Below are 24,056 nucleotides of genomic sequence, written 5' to 3' on the forward strand. Positions count from 1 at the left end.
CCTTGGCAGCTTGTGATTGTTACCGTTTGTCTGGAAGTACTCTGTGATTATTCCTGGCTATCAATGCAGCAGGAGTTTTCTTCTGTGTTTTAAAAGCAAGGGTTGTAGTGTACTTAGGGCTCTTCAGGGGAGGAGTTTTTGTTTTGTTTTGTGTGTGTGTATGTTTCTTTGGACAAGCTCCTGGCTATACTTGGGTTTACTCTAATTTTTTTGCTCTAATTTTTAAAAATTTGATGGACTTGATCTTGTTGAATTTTTGTGTGAGGTATTTTATCTCCAGCAATTTTCTAGTTTCTTCTCTACGTATTGGTCGGTGCTATTTTAAAAAATTTCTCCAGTGTGTCAGTTGCTTTAGTTTAGCTTTTTCTTGTAAATTTTAAAAATCAGGTGTTTACCAGTGACCTTCCTTAGTGACTTTTATTTGGATTGTCTTGGTGCTTTAGAGACGTAGGAATTTGGGTCTATTATCCCATTTCTGAGAGAACAAGTCCCAGTTGTTGCAGTTAGTACAGTAGAAAGGGGTTTTGCAGATACAGTGCTGGGCATTGATCCTCCTCCTTGGTGCTACGGTTTACACCCAGAACTCCCATTAGTGTTAATAGGAGACACTTGCTTAAATCCCTGTACATCAGGATAAACCCAAACTCTTTTGTGGTGCCTTATAGATACCTGAGTTGTTTTTTTGTTGTTGATGGCAAGAGTTTTGGTCTTGAGGTTAGCTGATTATTAGGATAAGAGTGTGAGTTATCTTGGGATATGGGGTGATTTACTAAGTCTGATCTGTAATTAAGTTTATGTTATGATTAGACTCAAAACATTTACAGCCTTGTGAGCTGTGAAAGCTTTTGAAAAAGGATTTTTGTACTTTATAGCATGATGAAGCAAGATTTCTTCTTTGCGTTTATTTCTTCTAATACTTCTCAACTACAACATAAATGATTTTACAAGTTTTTATACATATTGTAAGAGGACTTGGTAAAACTATTTTTTTTTATTTGTAAGCCTTCCCGTAATTACTCTCTGGCCTTTAAAGTGTTTTGTCAGCTAATGTTGCTCACATTTTTTTTTTTTTTTTTTTAATAGACAGAGAGGCAGGCAGAGAGAGAGAGAGAGAGAGGGAAGCAGGCTCCCTGCCGAGCAGAGAGCCCGATGCGGGACTCGATCCCAGGACCCTGAGATCATGACCTGAGCCGAAGGCAGCGGCTTAACCCACTGAGCCACCCAGGCGCCCCTGTTGCTCACATTTTCAAGCATAGTGTGCACTGTCTTAGAGTGTGGACATTGCAATCACTGGTCAAGTGTTAGAAAATCACTGTTTACTGTGATTATCTGTGAATTGTGGATTTTTGGTACTTTCATTTATTTATGCACGGTCTAATGTAAGGATTCCTAGATTGAGAGCAGTAAATCTGGGTTTTAGGCTGGGCTTTGCCTCTTACTATCTTTGTAGCTTTTGGCTAGTCATGTAGACTTCTTGGATTGCTGTTCCCCTGTGGAATGAAGGAATGGATTTTGTTCTCTGGGGTGTCCATTCTAGCTGTAGGCTATTTGAAGGCCTACTTTCCTAGGTACTGAAGGCAATAGAGAACTGTGAGGCAGTGATTCCTAATCCCTACCTGTCAGAATCTTCTGGGGGGAGTTAAAGTAATACAGATATCTGGGCTCTAAATCAGACATCATGAATTCAGAATTATTAAGGGTAGGGCCTGTGAATTTATGTATTTTTTAAAGTTTTAGATTTACCCTGATACAAGTTTGAGAACTACTTGTGCAAGGCATTATTTCTACGTGTGTGTGTGTGTGTGTGTGTGTGTGTGTGTAGTCAGGGAGATAAGACATGCAAGTTATGGTGTGGGACAGTATATGGCTAAATTTTAAGATGAATGTGAGAAATGATCAAGTATCTGAGAAGTCAAAGAAAGGAAGAGCTGGGAGTTGAGATGGTTAGGGAAGGTCTCCATTTATCACTGTATCTTTATCTGGACTTGAATGACTGGCTGAGCTTGGCTAGGTGGAGAGACAGTAAGAAAGGTATTGTTGGCATAAGAAAGAACATCCCCCCAGTAAGTTTGGGGAGAGGAACAATTCTGAGGACAACTGTGGTTTTTATTTTAGTATTCTCCTCTTACAGCTGCTGTAGATTTCCTAAACACTTTGAGGGAGTGAACCATGAAGATATTTTATGGAAGAGGATGTTCCAATCAGAGGGAAAAGCACATAGAAGAGCCCTTAGAAGGGAACTTGTTTTGAGTTTTTGAAGTACAAAAAAAGAGGTCAGTGTGGCTGGAGCAGATTAAGCAGTGGCAGAGGTGGAGGAGATGAGGTCTGAGAGTAGCAGAGGCCCAAATCACTTAGTCTTGTGGGCCATTTTAAAGGACTTCAGCTTTTTTTCTGAGTATTATGGGAAACCATTGGAGGATTTTGAATAGAGGAGTAGCTGGATCTGTCTTGGATTTTGAAAAGGTACTCTGGCTGCCAAGAGAATAGACTGTAGCAAGACAAAGATGGAAAAGAGGGAGGGCAATTAGGAGGCTGTTGTAATAATCTAAGTGAAAGATGGTGGTGACTTGGATCAAGGAAGTTGTAGTGGAGTTGACACAAGTGGTCAAAACCTGTGTATTTTGGGGCGCCTGGGTGGCTCAGTGGGTTAAAGCCTCTGCCTTCGGCTCAGGCCATGATCCCAGAGTCCTGAGATCCGGCCCCACATCAGGCTCTCTGCTCAGCTGGGAGCCTGCTTTCCCCTCTCTCTCTGCCTGCCTCTCTGCCTACTTGTGATCTCTGTCTGTCAAATAAATAAATAAAATCTAAAAACAAAACAAAACAAAACTGTGTATTTTGAAGGTGGAGGCAAGGTGGTTGGCTGTTAGATTGGATATAGGGTGTGGAAAAAAGTGGAGAAGAGGAGTGAAGCATGACTTTTAAGGTTTTGGCCTGAAGGGATAGAGTTGCCACTTACTGAAATGGGGATGACTCTGAAGAGGAGGTTGGGAGATAGGGTGTCAAGAGTTTACTTTTGAACTTGTTGAGCTTGAGAAACCTATTTGGCAAGTGTTGAGTGGGCATTTGTGTCTATGAGCTTGGAATTCAGGGAAAAGGTCTGAGCTGGAGATAAAAATTTGGGAGTCATCAGTGTATAGATCCTTTTCTAGCCATGAGAGTGGGTGAGATTACCTGATGGGAAGCGCTCCAAGAACTGAGCCCTGGGACAGTTCAACATTTTGAGGTCTTGAGAGATGATGTTGCTTCAGTAGAAAAGTCTCAGCCCTCACTTCCATGTTTGATCAATAGTATCTCACCCGATGGATCATTCCTTCCTTCTTGAAACCCTTTCTCTCCTGACTCCCCGGACACCACCCAATCCTGACATTCCTCCAGATCTCTCTGGCCACTGTTCTGTATTTCTTATGCTGGTTTCTTCTCATCATTGGTGATCTTAAGAATGGAAGGAAGGCAAAGCCCTAATGGAGTGAGTCTAGTAGAGGATGGGGAGAAGGAACTCGGGACAGTCATATGGTTAAATGCTCTATAAATGGGAGCATAGACATGAGACAGTAACTAGAGAAGGATATGGAGGCAAGGGAGGCCTTTTTTTTTTTAAAGATGGAAGAAACAGGGTGCCTGGCTGGCTCCAGTTGGTGGAATGTGCAGCTCTTGATCTCGGGGTTGTGAGTTTGAGCCCCATGTTGGGTGTAGTGATAACTTATAAAGTAAAATCTTAAAAAAAAAAAAAAGATGGAAGAAACAAAATGATCCAGTAATGAGGGGAAAATTAATGGTTCTTGAAACTGAGAGAAGTGCTAGAAGATGTCCATGAGAGCGTAAGACTAAGAGGGCTGGGGGACACAGGGATGACTATGATATCGGGACCTAAAGGTCTAAATTTCATTAAGCAGGATTCTACTTTATCTTCTGAGTATTTATTTGCATTTAAATTTATTTCAAACTTATTATGCTTTCTGTTAGAAGTTAGGAAGGGCAGGTAAAAAAGCAGTAAAACTTATTGTACATAAGATTAGTGTATTAGTGTATTGGTGTAGTAGAAGAGAAGAGATTGAATCTTTTGCGTAAGGTGACATTTTAAAATGTCTTTGAATGACAATTATCTGTGCTATTCTAGTCCCTTATCAAAATTTATGATTGAGCACAGACTATAAACTTAATTGTTTGAATTTGTAGTGGGATGAATTTTAGCCTAATTTAAAACATGATCTAATGTTAAACCTTTTGTCTGCAAAATTTGTTTATTATTTAATATATATGTTCTTCATATACAAAGGTTTTAGATATTTTACAAAAGGTACTTAAGTTGTTATTAATCACCTTTGATTTATTGATGGTATTTTAAATTTTACAACCATATTAGAAATCTGAGTGATTCATTTCTTTACCAGCTCTAATTAAAGCAGCTACCAATGAAGTTCTGGAGAGGTGAACCATCTTCAGTTTGCAAAAATCACGGGAAGTTATGTTAGCAAGATAATATTCACCTTTAAAAGCAAAAATAATTTCCTTTATTCCAACTTATGTGTTTTGAGTGCATTTTTTAAGAATAAATCTATATTTGAAAAATTAAGCAAATATGGTTAAAAATTTTAACTACCTCAGCTATGAGTATGAAGAATATGTGAGAAACAAATTAAGTGGACTTAAAAAAAATTAAGTGGACTTTTAATCACTTTAACATGAGGAAATCAAACTTGCATTTCAGACTTAAATACATCTTGTGTAAAGGTAGTGTTAAAATATACATTTAGGTATAGTTTTTTTTTGCTCACTCACTCTTACTAAATTATAGAAATAAAATCTTTTTTTAAATCAGTTTTCAAATGGTAGTTGGTTAATCAGTCTTCAGAGGAAACACGCTAGTAGTTGGGATGCACAGTGTTTAAAAATCACTAGTCTGGGGCACCTGGGTGGCTCAGTGGGTTGGGCCGCTGCCTTCAGCTCAGGTCATGATCTCAGGGTCCTGGGATCGAGTCCCGCATCGGGCTCTCTGCTCAGCAGGGAGCCTGCTTCCCTTCCTCTCTTTGCCTGCCTCTCTGCCTACTTGTGATCTCTCTCTCTCTGTCAAATAAATAAATAAAAAATCTTTAAAAAAAAAAAAAAAAAAAAATCACTAGTCTAAAAATAATTGATTTTTTTTTGGTATCTGAACTTCTTTGCAAATCTTATTAAAGATGTGGGGTCCTCTTCCCAGAATTCTTATACATACAGAACTTAGCATATAGTATTGTAGGGTTGACAAACCCCTCTGAAACCCATTCATGAGGATCCCTTAGGCATGAGGGATCTTAGGTTTTAAAACCTGCCCTGTATAGCTTACTTATAATAATTTTCTTTGAAACTTTATATGGAGACTTTTCCAAAAAGTATTTTACTAGTATTTAACTGTAGTTTGTTTCTTAGAAGTGTTACTCCTGCACCTGGTTAAGAGGCGGTGAGGTCTAGTGGAAAGGCCAGCTCAGTCAGAGGAATCTCAGGGTCTGTAAGCTTTTCTCACGCTTTACAACCAATTGGATTGTGACCTTCAGAGAAGTCACTTAACCTCTCAGGCTTTGATTTCCTATGTGACATCTACAGTCCCTGCAAGCAATTTTATGAGTAGTTTTATGATATCATGGTTTCATGATATGGTAAAATTCTTAATCAATTTGGGATTGACTCTGCTATTGATTTTTGGAGAAAATGCCCTAGAGGTAAGGCGTACATCCATTGTGTCTTTTTACTGAATATGACTTTTCAGAAGAGTTAATGTGACTCTGCTTTCTCAAATGCCATATAAGTAAAAGTAAAAATCACAATTCTATCCTGATCACTTTGAGTTTCAACATATTTCATATGTTCTGGTTATAAACCATTGTTACTCTGTGTGTTGGAATTGTCATGTCCAATTCTGTGGCTTGTTTTTTCATTCTCTTAATGGTGTTTTTTTTTGACGAGCAGAAGTACTTAATTTAGTACAATGTATCAGTCTTTTACTTTTCGTTATATTTTAAAATGGCAATATCTTCCTCTCTCATCTACTGTTTTTATCCAGTCATTCATTTAACGAATAATGCTGTGGGGGATTGGTGCATAAGAAGGTATCACCAGCATGAAAAAACTAACAAGAAATGTCTCATAGGGAAAATAAGTTATCAGCAGAGTTAAGGGTCCCCTCAGTCACTTCATTCATTTAACAAATATTTACTGAACATTTACTATGTGCCTGGTACTGAGTGGTACAGAATCCTGTAGGCACTATCTGTAATGTTAAGAATTCACTTTTTAAAAATCGAGGTGTTACTGGCCTATGACATTATATTAGTTTTAAGTGTACAGCATAATGTTCGATATGTGTATGGATTGCAAAATGAATACCACAGTAAGTTTAGTAAACCTACATCACCATACATAGTTACAATTTTTTTTCCTACTGAGAATCCACTTTTAAAAAATAATTTTTTAAAAAAGATTTTATTTATTTATTTGACAGAGATCACAAGTAGGCAGAGAGGCAGGCAGAGAGAGAGGGAGAAGCAGGCTTCCCGCTGAGCAGAGAGCCCGCCGTGGGGCTTGACATCATGACCTGAGCCGGAAGCAGAGGCTTTAACCCACTGAGCCACACAGGCACCCGAGAATCCACTTTTTAATGACCACATCATTCTATGGATCTTTGCATGATTTTTCTTTTTTTTTTTTGGTTGGAAGTCATTCTAATCTTGGTGATTAAAATAGCCATTTATATGGACTTGAGAACTTTCAGAGGTACTGCTGCTAAAGAAAAGGCAGGATAAAACAGCAAATTGAATTTCTTTTGGAAATGAATGTTAACTGCTTGAACTGGGACCCTTTTAAGTTATTTTACTGCATGTTTGGTCTGACTGTACTTGATTAAGTAAAAATTTGTAATCTGGATGACATGAAGATTTTTTAAAATATATCCCTTGAAATGAGAACCCTACTGAAGTAACATCAGTCAACAAAACACACTATGTTTAACAACATAAGGAGGTTTTAGAGCATGCTACGTGGAGTTTGAATAATAGTAAAATATTAGGAGAAAAGTTTTAATTTTTGTTTCCTAATGTTTTTTAACTGAAAAAGAAGTTTGGAAAAAAAAAGAAGTTTGGGGTGGTGAAGATTTAAAAATAAATAATATAGCGGTGTCTGGCTGGCTCAGTCAGTAGAGCATGTGACTCTTGCTTCCTGGATCATGAGTTTGAGCTCTATGCTCGGTGCAGCAATTACTTAAAAATAAAATCTTAAAAAACAAACAAAAGCAACAAACAAAAAACGAACAACCCCCACACACAAAAACCAAAACCCAAGAAAAAAAAAATCCCTGAGAACAAAAAACCCTGAAACAAACCAGTATAGCTTGACTTGACTCTTCTTCTTTTTTTTTTTTTTAAAGATTTTATTTATTTATTTGACAGACAGAGATCACAAGTAGGCAGAGAGGCAGGCAGAGAGAGAGGGAGAAGCAGGCTCCCCGCTGAGCAGAGAGCCTGATGTGGGGCTCAATCCCAGGACTCTGGGATCATGACCTGAGCTGAAGGCAGAGGCTTTAACCCACTGAGCCACCCAGGTGCCCCTTGACTTGACTCTTCTAACTTTGAAGTCAACTTAATGGAGTTTAGTTAATCATAAAAAATGCATTTGATAAGAGCATCATTAAATGTTTGATCAAGATTCCCAAAACCTTAATTTTCTTTCTGGCTCTATCACTGATTAAATATGTGGCAGAGAGAAAGGCATGTTTGTGTTACGTAGCTTACAGTCGAAGTGGTGAGACTTGAAGAATGTAAATGAAAAATGTAATCGAAATTACAATGATACATACAAGACACTGTGAATTTTAAGGCCTTGTATCAGACAAGTCAATTTCAAGATTAATTGAAAAAGCCTTTTAAAGAGACCAAACTAAGGGTCAGTGATGTAATCTTAATTTGTTAGTACAAAGCAATGAGCAGGGAAGACCGTTTGTTGGGGATGAGCCTATATTTGTGTGTTACTTAGATGAGGTGCATTTTGTTTTTGTGCGTCCCTTAGGAAAGGGAAACTGTCAACTACTTACTTTTCCGTGTCTTGGAAAAATTGCAGTAAAGTGAAAAATGGAAAATTAAGAGATTTAACTGCCTTTGAATTTTTTCCCTTTTTTGAGGTGGGGTGGTGGTTAAAGCTGTGGAGATTTTTGTGTGTTTTACTTTTTCTTCTTAAAGTCACATAGAAATCTTTAAGTCTTCAGCTTTTGTTCACATGTCATAAGTCTGTGTTTGTAGTCTAATTCCATTTTCCCCTTCTTCTGCTGTAGGGAGCAAGAGAGCTGAAGGAGAGCCCGTTTCCCCAAAATTGGTAAGTACTTTCACAAGGCAGGGATAATGTGCCTGATGCTAGTTGGGTAGTAATTCAAATGATCAGTGATTTTTTTTTCTTTTTCCCCAAAAAGCTCTCTCCTAGAAATGAGGCTTTACTGTTTGCACTGAGTGAAAGTGAATTTTTGTCTAATTTCGCATAGCTATATCTCAAATGCATTTATGTTTCTAATAATACTGCTGGGCTTGCATGTTCCTACATTCGATAACCTGTTAAAATGTAAAGATCCCCTTTGCCAAAAATGTCCTTAATGCAGTGGATAGAGCTGAAAATTCTAAAGTCAGGAATTTCAAAAGTTTAGGTTCCTATGTGTTTTGTATTACTTAATATGCTGTTAAATTTGATGGCCTTAGTATGTGTGCAAAATGGCTAGGTTAATGTAACTATGGGAACCTTGACTTTGAAATTTAGGACTCTTAAGCATTTATATCCTTAAATTTAGTGCTGGATTGGCTTTATGTCTGATACTACATTTTTAGTGTGTGTTGTTTAGATAATTCTAAAAGAGGAAAAAATAAGAGAGAGAGTGAAATGTAGCAGTGTGGGGGCATATATGCAAACATATTTTTTTCCTAAGATCTACTTTAGTATCTACTCTAACAGCTTATAGATCATCACACTTTAATCATTTTTTTTGGGAATGTCTAATTCAGGATTGCAAATCGCACAGAGCAGTCTAGTGACCAAGGATCAAACAAATATTAACCTCATTTGGAGAGCATGTATTATAATCAAAAATTAAACCAGAGAGCTAGAACAGGATCATTCCCTAATACAAGGCTACTTCTTTTCGTTTTGTTTTTTAAATTCTCTCTCTCAAATTTTAACTAACGTAGTGGCTGGAGTAGATATTTGGTTAAGGGTTCTTTTTGATAATTCACTGTCCTTGAGGTGTCTCTCTTATCTTTTAGGGATTGGGCTTTGAACATGAAAGGGAGGCATTTGAACCAGTTAACCTTGCATTTTACTACGTTTTTATTCTACTTGCCTTTCTCTCATGGAACCTTTTTAAATAAATAATCAAGACCCTATAGTCCTTTTCTTTGAGAGGTGCTAGAATCACAGAATCTTAGAGAAGGGACCCTAAGGGCTTTTCTCTTCCAGCCTTTTACCGGTGTGGCAGTTTCTTCTCTTATATCCCTGACAGATTGTTATTCGGGTACATACTGAATACTACATTTAAAAAAATGTAGTTCATTATTTTCTGTAATGTATTCTGAGGAATTCTAGTTCCTCAGAAATGAGTAACTATTATTGAGGTGGGGTGGGGGTGGGAGAAATGTTCTGTGGTCAAATAATTTGGGAAATGCTGCGTTAAACAAAGTTAAACAGGTTTCTTTACTGCAGGACTTCTCAGAACCTTTAATATGCTAATGTGCATTGTGAATCTCCAAGAGGGGGATATGATATGCAGCATTCTTGAATACTTCTAATGACAGGGAGCCCACTACCTCATAAGGTAACCCATTCCTTTTTTGTACAGCTCTAATCCTTAGCTCTTCCTTAAATTGATCTGAAATCTATCCTCCCAACTACTTACTTTTCCACTTACTTACCACTTCTATTAAGTGCTTATTGGTTATGCCAAGATGACCACACCCTCTTGTGTTACCCTTTGTGTAGTAAATATTGATATGATTCTGGCCAGGCTTATCTGGACAATTTTTTATCATTAAATAGCATTCTAGTAAATGTGGCAGTCAGCTCTAAAATCTCTGCCTCGTTTTCACTGTGCTCTTATACACTACTCTCCAGACTCCATTCTGAATTTCTGTGAGTTTTTAAAATTTACTTGAAATGGTCTTAGTGGGTATAGTTGGGCTGATTTTAGTAGACGTGCTTGATTTCTGTAAAGAAAGGTAGGAAATAGAAGAATGTGTATGTTAGCTAGGAGTGGGCCCAGGGATATGAGGTAGAAACCACATTTCAGAATGAGCATTGGTGGTAGAGAGAGATGCAAGACAGTGCAGCCGACCATGACGAAGAGGGTGCTGCTGGGAACCCCTGACTTGATGCTGTGTTGCGATGGTGTAACCTGTGTAGGGATTCCTTTTCTTTTTCTAAATAAGGATCTGGCCCCTTCCCCAAAAAACAACACACAGAGGAGAGATTTTTCAAACACATTCAGACATTATCATAAATCTAATTTTGTGTGTGTGTGTGTGTGTGTGTGTGTGTGTGTGTATAAATCTAATCTAATGGTTAGGGAAACATCAGTCTCACTAGCTGAGGTGATTTTTGTCAACAGCTATTAATACCAAGACTTGAGCATAGTAACCTTGCCAGTGTCGGAGGGTAGCCTCTGAAATCAGGATTGCCAGGTTCTTTGTGCAGTAGTATTTTCTGTTGACATGTTGAGAGTCACCAAAGAAATACTGTCACGAAAATAAGAAAACAAACTTTGTATTTTTTTTAATGTCATTTTTATTCATGTTAGTAAATACTAGTTTTCATTAAGTGCTGCTAAAGAGCTTTATCATCTGTGATAAATTTTAGCACTATTAGGTTAAAAGTTAAAGATATTATTTACGTCTCTTAGCATTTTTATGCAAACTGAAACCTGATATTTTAGTATTTGACATGTGACAAGTAAGGACACATAGATCTGTCAAGACTTTCTACTTTGCTTAAATTTTATTTTTAAGTAATCTCTATACCCAGTGTGGGGCTTGAACTTACATCCCCAATATCAAGAATCACACACTCCACTGACTGAGCCAGCCAGACACCCCCTACTTCTTTTTTGAAAAAAATTAAACCTACTCTAAACAGTATTCTGCATAATACATAGATCAAAAGTGGAGTCTTGGAGCACCTGGCTGCCTCAGTCAGTAGAGCATGAGACTTGATCTTAGGGTCATGAGTTTGAGCCCCACATTGGATGTAGAGTTTTCTTAATTAAAACAAAACAAAACAAAAAACCAACTGGAGTCCTACACCAAGTAAATATTTGTTTTAGACAACACTGAGCTGTCCATTTTTAGGGAATTCAGTCTGTGGGCACAGTGTTTTATGGACTTATTGTTGGTTAATGAAACTTGGTGGACAACTTGAGTTTTGATGGGAAAAAAGGTTTATACCAATACAGGAATGGAGCAGTGTTTCTTAGCAGTACATTCAGAGGTACAGAGTTACTATGTTATTAGAATCATAATGAAAGATCTAGAGGTCACATATCTTTAAGCACAACTGTACCGAGCAAAATAGTTAGAAAGTCCTTCCTTAGAGAGTTTGAAAATAGGGAAGCTGACAGTCTTCTCATCGATATACTGTGTTGAAAAGTTTATTAGAAAGTTGATTTGTATGAATGAAAGAGTTAAGTATGTTAAGAATAGCATAGAACTTTGTAGTTTACAAAGAGCTTTTTGTATAAGTTCATCTCTTAAACCTTGTAACAGTTTTATGAGTAGATGATACTTTCCCCATTTTTCTGATTTATAAGCAAACAAATTAAAAACCCTGAGGCTGAGAGTGGTTACACAGCAAGTAAATGGAATCCATTTTTTCTTGTTTTAGGGGGATGGTGAGTGTGCTTTCCATACATCACAACTGTCTTTTTAAGTGGGATTTGATTATTATTTTTGTTTTGTTGGTTTGTGAAGTTTTTATTTGTTCGTGCTTTTGGTTTTATGTTCTTTGAACGTGAGAAGCCGCTAGGTGTCCCAGGAGTTTGACATGTACAGTTCTGAAGATAACAAATATTAGTATTTTGTGCTAGGCAATTGCCCTCTCTGATGGTAGCGTTTAGAGCTGCTAGGTGGTAAAAGGCCTTGTATCTCAGTAAAGTGTGTCTGTTACTGCTTTGTGAGTCTGTTTATATTTACCTTGTAGCAACTGATTTGTTAGTTGTAACTTACTGGAATTGGTCAAAATACGATAAACCATGTTTTTACAAATTTATCAAATAAAACCTTTTCTATGATGCTATAAACTGCCCCCAAATTATCGTCATATGATAGCTGTATAAGTTGTCTAAACCCCCAAAATATTTTTTAAAAGGGTTCAACATGTGCTTGCCTTGTTTTTATAAGTTATACGTACATGTATATAATGTGTTTCTTTAGGCAGAGACCAGTCTCTTAAAACTGCTATCCAGAAAGAGAACTTTTGGAAGAAGGAGGGTATAAAATGAATCTTCTCATCCTTCATAAGCTTTTCTATAACAAATCACTAACTTTTTTAACCCTTCAGCTTTATTTTGAAATAAAATGAATAATTGGCATTTAGGCATGGCCAAATAAAATTTTGTGCCTTTCTGTGTGTCTAATAAGCAGACAACAATCTGATGAAGGAATAAAAGCTGTCAGCTCCTCATTAACTTGAGTTGCAGGCTTCTTATCCTGCGAGGCACTCTTTGACATTTAGAGCCCCAGGTTAAATCCTGGTTTTACTACTTCTTTTCCTGAACATTTTGTTTCCTCGGTATCAGATTTTCTGAGGCTTTAGCCATCTTCAGTTAATTTTTTAAAATTTTAAAAATAAATGGATATTTTCTGTGGAAAAAATGTCAAAACATCAATAATCTGAAAAATTGAAAGTAAGTAACCCTTAGTGCTACCACCCACAGATAACCAGCAGCAAATTATGAAAGTGCCACCTGACCTGAACTCTCGACAGCTCAGTGTATTCCTGTTTCTACAGATCTTTGTCAGTTTGAGAGACAAAACTCGTCTTCTTAAAATTTACATTTCTGTGACTATTGAAGAGGGATGTTTTTCATGTTTGTTGGTCATTCTTATTCTTCTATGAGCTGCTTTATTCATATTTTTAAAATTTGTAAGCACTCTAATGTATAAATTATGTTAACCCTTTGTTTTGTATGTTGTAAGTTCTATGTTGTAAGTTCTCCCTGTTTTTAACCTGTTCTTTGTTTCCAGAGTTTACATGTGGAGTTGAACTATAATATTCTGTGTTACTACCAGTAAAATCAAATATGGCCTTTGTATTGTTGAAAATACCCCTTTAACTTCCAGGTGATTCTTAATTTGACAAAAATTATAAGAAATCATTTTTGGACATGTTTTCTAATAGAACCTTGCAAAAATTAAAACTAATTCAACAAATTCAAGTTGAACTCTTTTATATATATATATATATATATATATGTATATATATATATATATGTATATATATATATATGTATATGTATATATATATATATATATGTATATATATATATATATATATGTTGCAAATTCGAATAGGAAGATTATTTTACTATTTAAAATTAAAGGGGGAGCCCTGGGTGGCTCATCAGTGGAGCATGTGACTCTTGATCTCAGGGTTGTAAGGTCAAACTGCCCCTTGGGTACAGAGATTACTTAACAAAATCTTACCAAAAAAAAAAAAAAACATTAAAGTGATGCTATAATTTTAACAATTGCTTTTGTATATAGAGTACACTTACATGACAAGAAAAACCCCAGTCTTAGTAACTTCATGATTCTGATAGTTATTTATTACAGTTCTATAGGTTTTCTAAGATAATAAGTAGCTAAAAAACTGCTTTTGTAGTTTGTTTATCAAAATATATCTCCTTTTGTAAATGGTCTCCCCTAAGCATGCTGTCTTTTTTTGGTTAATAATTTTTTGGTTGATAGTATGGTTGTATAGTAATCCTTTCCTAGCTCCATGGATGTTGTGTTTGAAGGAATTTTATATTTTTGACATTTATTATTTTTTAAGTTGGAGTGTGTTGGTATTACATAACACAATATATAAATCCTTGGGGGAAGATTGCCAGTGATGTTTTAAGTCTAGCAAGATTAAGCAAATTTAGTGAAAATTAATATTCACAGGAATATATTCTCTAGTTATTGATCTCATTGTAACTGTTAAATAAGGTTTTAAAGAAGTTTTAAGAAAACTTAGGTTGAATATGGACTTGATCCATAGGTAAATAACTTTTGGAAAGTGTAAAAAGATTATGAATCTCATTGAATTGGTTTAAGGAGTAGTGGTTCTTTCAGATTCCTGATTGTTCCCTTCCTCAGTTTGTAAGAATGCTGAAAAGCTGCTGTAGCTACAGGTTTTATAGGTACAAAGAGGAGAAAGGAAAGAAGTAAAGTTTAAATTTATTTTGGCAAAAGAAAACTTTTGCTTTGGGAGGTTACCTCAAATCATGTCTAAGGCCACGTTCAAGAAAAAGGAAAAAAATTACAAGAGAAATTAGTCATTAAGTTCATTTAAATTGTGGTGATGAGCAGAGAAGAATGGGAAGGCTTACATGCACAAGTCCAGACCTTTGACATTATTGCCACAGTTACATACACAGCCAAAAGAGATGCACTGGCAGGCTTGAGGAAGATGATGTTCATTGTCAGGCTGGAAATGTCTGATCCATTGCTAGACCACCACCTCTATTATACATGAGAGGTTTATTTTTTTAACATGCTTATTGTAACTTTATGCAGAGCAGAGTTAGATTGCATTGTATGTGTGTAAAGTATTAATTTGTTAAATGTAAACATTTAGATGATATGAGAAGTTTCCTGTTTTGAGTTTTATTTTAAGATAGAGTAAGAATCCATCCAGACAAAATTATTCTGGTCTTCTTTAACCTCTGAGAGACCCTGAACTTTCCAGTTCACTCTGTGTGATGTTTAAAAATGTATGACCCTGTTGTTGTGTGTCTCTAAGGACAGTGTGTCCTGGATGGTTGTAGTCTTGCCCTCTAGATTCCCAGCTCATCTGAAGAAGTGGTCTTGTTCAGCTCTGTGTCCTCAGAATGCAGGATGTACGATGATGCTGAGCATGTAAGCATGACTAGATGTTTTCATGATGAGATTAAACACCTCCCCCCCGGCCCCAGTTTCTTACTTACTTGAAGTGTTCTGTGGAGGAATGTTCAATGAATTAAACCCAGAAAGATTTGGTACTAATTCCTTATAAAACTGTTTATTTTGGAAAGAAATCTGTTTGGGAAACTTCTTGCTCTGTGTTAGAGCATCAGATAATTTTCAGCTAATGTAATTTCTTTTATTTAACACGAATATTTCCTTTATGATCCAAAACATTTTATGATCTCCACAGCTGCAGTGAGAAGAAGAGTTTGTTATTTTAAACGGAGGCTGAAGAAACTGTAGAATTAGCAGACATAAGAGAAAGTGGAGAAGCTGGAGGATGGAGTTGCAGACTCTACAGGAGGCTCTTAAAGTGGAAATTCAGGTTCACCAGGTATGTTCCATTATTGGCTTCTCCGTGTTGTGTTATTGAGTAATGGCTAAGATTAGTACACTGTCCAGTCTCTGAATTTCAGTACACTTTTTAATCGTCTTTCAGACAATTAAAGATTTCAGACAACTGTCTGGGAGTCATGTCATTTGCCTTTTATTGCTACATAACAAACTCACGGACAGTACTTCTAAGAAATTTAATAAAGTATTCCTGACTTCTGGAAAATATTTTTTCATAGACTAAAGGTGTTAAAAAAACAAACCCAAACTCTTTTTTGGTTCATTTGGAGAACTTTGTTCATGTGAATTAATTTGTATATTTTAAGGAATGAGACATGTTTAAATTGACTACCATTTATACTGAAGTTTTTATACATAACTCAGCTTTATGCCTTGATTCTGGTCTTTAGTAAGGAAAACATCACTGCCAGAGTGCCTGGGTGGCTCAGTCTGTTAAGCCTCTGGCTCTTGATTTCAGCTTAGGTCATGATCTCTGGGTCATGAGATCTATCCCCTTTTGGGCTCCATGGTCAGCATGAAGTCTGCTTGGGATTCTCTGTCTCCCTCTCCATCTGCTCTCCCGCCCCCAACTCATACTCACTTTCTGTCTCTCTCAAATAAAAAAAAACAAAAAAACAAAAAACTTCACTGCCTTCACAGATGTTTAAATTTCAAATATTATGATTCTTAAAATTTACCTCAGGTACATAGGCTAAACAAACCTTAAAATGTATAAGTAAAAATATGTAGTAATTGTTTATATAATATCAGTAAAATGATATTAAATATGTATAACATATTATATATATATAATACATCTTATTTAATATAACTCTAATCCAGAAATGAAGCTCTCCTTAAATAACTGGGTCATTACCATATATCTTGTAAACAGAATGTCACTGTTTCTATCCCCTTTCTAGACATTAGCTGGATGTGGTCCCAGGCTCAAGATAAACTGATACACACATACAATCAAAAGTGATAAATGATGATGAATTAACTACTTTTGAATGTTTGGGATGTAGAAGTAGAAAGGGGAAAGGAACAAGTTTCCCTTGTTTTATCTGAATAGTTCAATGTAAAGTTAATTTCTGAAATTGTTGGAAGCACCCCTTGGGCTTTTGATAACTACTAAATTTGCAAGTTGCTTAGAATTAGGGTGGATGAGAGCTTACAGGAAAGCTTCAAAAGCATACACACACTTTTAAGTCTCTGTGTGTGCAGAAATTTCCTGCTTCTGCTTTGGATCTGTTACACTCTTGCTCAGCAGTAGTCTTATCGGTTGTGTGTACAGGTGGGCTTCTCCAGGTGAGGTGTGTTGTGCTTTACGGTAATTTAAAGGAATTTAGTATATAATAAGTTATGCACATTTTATTTTATTTGGCCTTGTTCTGTTACTAATTGAGGAGAATAAAAATCTGTTTATAAAATCAAGCTTGTCTTTTTTCCCAGATGTAAGTATTTTAACATAGAGTTGTGTTGAATACTTAATTTGGCTGAATGGCAAATGACAACAGTTAAATTCATAATTTGTTCAAAGCTGACATCATCATAGAAGGAACTTCTGGAAACAATAACCAATCTGAATTTGTATGGATCAAAGATATTTAATGAAGTCGTATGTGATTTTAGGAGCTACTCCTCCTCTCAAGAAATTTGGAGATGGCAGCATTGACATTCTGCTTTTAGTTCATTCTCACAAGATATGAACAAGTCTCAAATAAGACTTTCTTGACTCATCTCCTTAATTGAACTAAATTACTAAAAATGAGAATTTTTTTTTTTAATGGAGAGAGAGGGGGAGAGGGAGAGAGAATCCCAAGCAAGCTCCATACCTAGGGTGGAGGCCAGCATGGGGTTTGATCTCATGACCCTGAGATCCTGAACTGAGCTAAAATTAAGAGTCAGATGCCTAGGGGTACCTGGGTGGCTCAGTGGGTTAAGCCTCTACCTTTAGCTCAGGTCATGATCTCAGGGTCCTGGGATGGAGCCCCGATGTTGGGCTCTCCGCTCCGCAGCGAGCCTGCTTCCCCCCCCCAACCTGCCTCTCTGCCTACTTGTGATTTCTCTCTCTCTCTGTCAAATAAATAAATCTCTGTCAGACGCCTAACGAACGAAGCCACCTAGGCGCTCCTAAAAATGAGAATTCAGCTTTTAAAACATTTGTCAGAGAGACAGAGAGGGAGCGTGCATTCAAGAGAGAGCTGGCGCACAAGCAGGGGGAGTGGCAGACAGAGGGAGAAGTGAGCTCCCCACTGAGCAAGGAGCCCAATGTGGGACTCAATCCCAGGACCCTGGGATCATGACCTGAGCCGAAAGCAGATGCTTAACCGACTGACCTATCCCAGCATCCCCAAAATGAGAATTCCTAAATATTATTTTGCTTCTTTATTTTTAATTCACACATACCAATTTTATGAAAATTGTAATCATGAAAAAATTTAATGTTTATTCCTTTTAAAAATCTAATTTAATTTTTAAAATTACATTTATTGACTCAAAAGGGATATAATGTTCTTCTGAAAGTTATCCTAGTCTCTTAATTTTTACACTGTTTATTTCCCTATATATTCACCTTTTTTTAGGATAAATCAGGAGCTTTTATATTCATCCTTAATTATTACACATTTTGTTTGTGCAATAATAATCATTTATTTATATGCTGATTGTTAATATTTCAACTTATATACTTACAAAACATATATTTGCACTGTAATTACATTTAGAATACTTTCCTATCTGGGGAAAATTAAGTATTAGTAGTAAATACAAGTGACATGCCTTGTTTGTAAATCTGATGTTGTTATTCTGGTTCCATATGTGGTAACCTACATGATCACTGATCATGACAAGTTCAGGAATGCCAGAAATAACATCAACGTAGGCTCTGGCTATTAGGCTAAGGCCAAAGCCAGATCATACTTTTGACTAAATAATGGAGCAAAAGCCTCCCCTTTGCATTTCCAGCTAGGGATGAAATTAGTGCTGAAATTGAGCTTACTGGATAGAAGCATGTTAGGAAAGTATTGCTGTGGTAGAAGTATATTTTTCTATTCTTTATGGAGAGGGAGATGGCTAAGAAAGTTGCAATGTATGTATGGGTTGATGTTGAGTAAATGTCAAATAATAATGGCCTGTGATGAGTAGCTCATCTTTTTTGAGAAATTGCGTTTTTAATTATTCTTACATAGATTTGATGGAAACCATATTTAAACTTTTGGAGTATGTATATGGAATGGAGGATAGTATAAAGCAGAGATTAGCAAACTTTTTCTGTAAAGATGGTAAAATGTTTTATACTTTGTGAGACATTTATGGTCTCTTTCACTACTACTCTGCTGCTGTATAGACAAAGCAGCCGTAAATAGTATATAAATGAATGAGTGTGGCTGTGTCCCAATAAAACTTTATTTATAAAAACAGATTGTAGGCTGGATTTCTCTACGGACTATAGCTTATGCCGACCCTTGGTGTAAAGTATATCCTCATAAAAAATTGTTGCATTCTTGCAAAATAAAGGAGTTTAATTTTGATAACGTAGTGTCAGCTTAAAGTCATGAGGGATTTGGATGGTCTAGTTGACTAGTGTCTTCTCCTGTCCTGCCTTTGACTGTCTAAAATTGCAGCTTGAGTCCTTATAGATAGAAAAGTTGGTTTATTTATTTCCTCCAGGAGTGGAGGATTAGAGTGGTTATCAGTTTTTAAGTTCCAGTGTTATGGGAGAAAATCTATTTTGGCTTTAAAAAGGCAACTTTGGGGGCCCCTGGTTGGCTCAATCAGGTTAAGCGTCGGCCTTCAGCTCAGGCCATGATCTTGAGGTCTTGGGATTGAACCCCTCTGCCCCTCCTCCCTGTTCATATGCATGCTCTCGCTCGCTCTCTCTCTCTCTCAAATAAATAAAGATCTTAAAAAAAATAAAATAAAAAGGCAACTTTAGTGTAGTAGCCAGCTCTCTAGTAACTAAATTAAAAAAGAAAACCAAGGACTTTTTTCATTGAAAAATGAGGTTAATCTTTAGGCTGCACTGGTGAAAAATACGTATGTATAAAGTGTATTTCAGTGTCACTGAGTTCTTGGAATGTGTGGTGTTACTGTTTTGTAGATTAAGGCCAGATATAGAAGAATTAACTACTGTCACATATGAAGTAGAACATAATAACATGTACCTTGTGCGTATGGAAGTTATGTGGTTGGCAACCTCAGCTATCCAGAATGCATCTTAGCCCCTGAAGTAAGGCTCCTGACCAACTACAGTAAATATCAGAAGTCATTCACTGAAGAGTATACATTTTACTCAAGGGGCATTTCTTAAGCTATTACAACCTATTTTCTCATCTTAGAACTAGTTCACTGTGCATATCACACAGCAGATCAGAAGCCACAGATTTGAGTTGGGGTTCAGGGGCTATTGGAGGAGACGTAATAATAGTAACAAGATTTGCTAGCTAACTCCTTGGCATTAAGAAGCAGATCGAGGGGCGCCTGGGTGGCTCAGTGGGTTAAGCCTCTGCCTTCAGCTCAGGTCATGATCCCAGGGTCCTGGGATCGAGCCCCGCATCAGGCCCTCTGCTCATCAGGGAGCCTCCTTCCTCCTCACTCTCTACCTGCCTTTCTGCCACTTGTGATCCCTGTCTGTCAAATAAATAAAATCTTTAAAAAAAAAAAAAAAAGAAGTAGATCGAAAAACTAAAATGCAAGCAATGAGAGCTCTTTAAATTATAGCAGTTTGGGGCCTTTGTTTTAAGGACCTGGTACAATGTTTATAGAATAGTATATTAACTGATGTAATCATGCCTCTAAGTATCTGTCAAAGCTGACTTTTTTTCTCTTTAAGATAAGGACAGATAAGTATGTATTTTAGAAATATTATGAGTAAAAAATTTTAAAGTACCTTGACACTCAAAGAGAGGGACAGATTTTTTAGTTACATGAAAAATTCGCTTGGGGAACAGCTTATTACCAGATAACTTTTAGGAAAGGTCTTTCTTTTTGAGTATTCTGGTAGCACTCCCCTTCCCAGAGGAGCCCAGGTAGGTAGTTTGTGTTGTTATTCCTTCACTTCCTTACTCTCAAATACTGAGCATCACAGCTCCATGGAGTACACCCGCCCCCTCCCCCCCCAAGACAGTGGCAAAGTCGCAGCTGATACTAGCCTCCTTTTGTGGTAAGAACCAAACCAACAGACTTGCCAGATCTGTAGTTTGCTGTATACAAACAGGCCTGTTTTGTTAGGGGAGCAGCTTCTTTCCAGGCTTTTTGGGACTCTAAACAATGACAACATTTTAAAGGGATGTTTGGCTTTTGGAGCATCCAACTTGTTTAAATCGCTTTTTTTTTAATTCTTTATTTTTTTATAATAAATTGCTTTGTAAAAGCCCCCATCCCCCGCTCCATCTCCAGATTTGTTAAAAAGCAGGAGCTTTTAATTTCAAACACAAAGTGGTAGTTTGGTGTATATATATCTCTATATATTAAGAAGAGTGTCTCAGTAACCTTTTATATGGCTAATAGAAGCTTTTGGTCTGTTCTGATTGTGTGTTGCTTGTTTTTTTTCCAGGGAACTTAAAACTTTAAATTTTTGGAGCCAAGTCCAATTAGCCATAGTGGGTTAATATATAAGACTGATGGCTCTTTTTCTCTCTTTATTTCTAGAAACTGGTCGCTCAAATGAAGCAGGATCCACAGGTAAAGTACTACTTTTATTCATTTAATTTTTAAATTAAAATAATTAAAAATAACTATAAGATACTAAAATACAGACCAGGACTTAAGTTTTAGAAACTATCTCCTCTGTAGCAGCAATTGTTTTTCGCACATTAGTCTTCATGTTACAAGCGTTTAGAAAAATCCAGTCAATCTGTTATAGTGTAGCTATCATTTTATCTTTGTTTCTGTTATTTTACTTTTATTTCTTTACTTTCATTTCTTTGAGTATTTTGGGGGGAAAGACTGAGTTAACATTCTTCATATGGTTTGCATTTCACTTCCATAAGCCAACTTATTCAGAATCAGCTTTTGAGACTTTGTATTCTCCAAATTATTGTATATGACCCAGCACAGTTCTCATAGCTTATATAGTACAGGTATAGTACAGAATGTTTAAATACTTAATTCCATTATGATTAAATAATTTCAGAATAATTTTTAAAGAAAATTTTAAAGATTATCTTAGAGCTCTTAAAGAGGGTTTAAAAGTACCTTGTATGATAATCCAGCAGATGTTATCTTCTCTTTAAATTCTCATAGGAGTTTTTGACTTAGGCATTTTCTTCTCTATCCCTGAAGAGAAATCTTCCTAAAAAGTTATTTTGCCTTTGATGATTACATTTATTGTTCAGGTAGTGTCTCTTTTGTAGCCATTAAGCAGTGGGTCACAAGTTTGGAGAATATTTATCAGACTTTCAGGATTTGTTTACCCATAAATCTGTTAACAGAACATTTAGGCCCGTGTGTGTGTGTGTGTGTGTGTGTGTACACACACACACACACACACACACATATATATGGCTGTTAAACATACCATACGTGCCTTGTTGTAAAGTTAAGAAAGTAAATTCCAGGATTAAAGAATGGTACTGAAGCAGATTGATATTTTTGGAAGTGGGAAATATATTCATTTCTCCAAAAACTTAGCACCCAGTGGCCTAACTAGTGTATGTTAACATAATCCATGGATTCTGAGGGCTGGCATTATGGCCCACATTTAACTCCTGTTTGACAGCTTCTTTGAGAAGCTTTTCCATTTTTATTTATTTTTTAAAGTATATTAAAATTTAAATTAGATTTAGGGAACCAAGAGGCAGTAGACCTTAGATTAATAGACTCTTTCATATGTAATATGGTAACCTACATTGTCAGCAACAGAAATATTAGAAAATTTTAGCATTTCTGATCGAGCTGGTGGTCATTAACAGAGTAGTCTTAACTCAAAAGAACCTGAAGGGGCAGTAAGTTGTTGGACAGTCTTCTGAGTGATCTCATTAGTGAAGCCTTATATCAAGCATAAAAAAGACAATGTAGAGTAAACATGAGGGGGAGGCTGTGTGCCCCACCTCTGGCAGAAGACCAAGCAGGGTGAATCAAAAGAAATGCATGTGAAACAATGAAGAAAAAGTAGTCTTTTATTGGAATGGTGTTCAGTCTGTTAGTAGACTGTCCTGCTACATTAAGCATTTGAAAATTTTAATTTTGGATTTTTTCCCCACTTGAGTAAAAAGCAAGCACACTCAGTGTATCTCATCTAAAATAGTATTCTTTTTTGATTCCTAGAATTTTAGAACTGAGAAAATACCCTGGTAGTCAGTGTGTTAATTTGAATGATGTAGTGTTAAGGCGGTTGCAGCACTGACAGCATTTCAAATCTAGGCTAAAATAACAAATGTACTCTACTAAATAAGAGAGAGGGCAAGTAGAGAAAAACTCTTATCTTTATTGATAATGCCATTAAGTATGCAGTGGATGCATACTTATAACTTCCATTTTCCTGCTTTTGTCTGATTAGTGGAGCTTGGGGTTTTTGTCAACTGATACTTTCTGTAAAGAATAACAATGTTTCAATAGAAGGGAATACTCTTACAGTACAAGATGCTAAGATATAAAACTTCTTGTAATTTGAAGCAATTGCGAAGGAACTGCTCCTATTCCAGTGTTAGGAGCTACATTTAGGATCTGTGCATTAGGTGGTGGTAATATTTAATGCATGACAGATGTGATTGGCTAAATGCTTAAGATTGCTTCATCATTTGTAATACAGTATGCATAAAGTCTTCTTGCTACTATTCTGTTAACAAATGAAATATCTTTCTCACAGATATTTTTTCTTTCCAATCAGAATGCTGATTTAAAGAAACAGCTTCATGAACTCCAAGCCAAAATCACAGCTTTGAGTGAGAAACAGGTAGGGAAAAAAGGGGGAGGGGGCATATTTTTAACATTGTGTTCTAAAGATATGTCTGCTGGAGGCTTCTAGGAGAACTGCTATTTTTCCTTATGTGTGAAAATAAGTGTGGGCAGCCAGACTCAGTTTTAATTTTGTTTGAGCTCTGTTTATCTATTTTTATTTTTGGTTGAAATCAGTGTCTAGAGTATCCCATGGGTATATGTTCCTGGCAGATACCTAAAAGCAATGTGGCAGGCTGCTGTTAACTATGTTAATTAAACTCTATAGTTTACCCATAGGGGAAAAAGGTAAAGAAAGTTAGTGGGAGTATGTGATAGAGAATCTTATAATTGCTGGATGTGTCTTGTTAACCTGTTTTAAAGGCTTGAGATGACATGTAACTTACCATGGAGAAAATGGTTGTAAATAAATTGCTGTAAATGTAAGTCTCCCATTCTGATTATTGTCATACCTTTATGTTATTCTTTATTAGATGGTGACTACTATATGGAGAAACTTTCATGGCACCTTGTTAGATTTATTTATATAGAGCAAGAGAAGAGCATCTTGCTTTTTTTCCAAGGACATCTGCAAAGTTTTCTTTGGAATTTCTTGTATAATGACCTCTACTTCACCAATTC

General features: G+C 36.3%; 1 protein-coding gene across 13 annotated transcripts in view; it reads left to right on the forward strand.

The window, feature by feature from the left end:
* The window catches only part of PHF21A (PHD finger protein 21A), a 193,125-nt gene that overhangs the window by 20,773 nt on the left and 148,296 nt on the right, over positions 1–24,056 (forward strand). For 5 of the 13 annotated variants that reach the window (XM_046014668.1, XM_046014658.1, XM_046014665.1 and 2 more), the window contains exons 2-5: positions 8,297–8,337; positions 15,391–15,534; positions 21,189–21,221; positions 23,347–23,433. In XM_046014668.1, coding sequence (XP_045870624.1) covers positions 15,481–15,534; positions 21,189–21,221; positions 23,347–23,433 — 174 coding nt within the window. In that variant the 5' untranslated portion in view covers positions 8,297–8,337; positions 15,391–15,480. Of the gene's footprint in view, positions 1–5,677; positions 5,697–8,296; positions 8,338–9,705; positions 9,818–15,390; positions 15,535–21,188; positions 21,222–23,346; positions 23,434–24,056 lie in introns of those variants that run through there. The other 8 variants (XM_046014670.1, XM_046014666.1, XM_046014672.1 and 5 more) reach the window with 3 other exon arrangements.

Source organism: Meles meles, chromosome 8 (genome assembly GCF_922984935.1).
Source record: "Meles meles chromosome 8, mMelMel3.1 paternal haplotype, whole genome shotgun sequence".
Taxonomy (NCBI): domain Eukaryota; kingdom Metazoa; phylum Chordata; class Mammalia; order Carnivora; family Mustelidae; genus Meles; species Meles meles.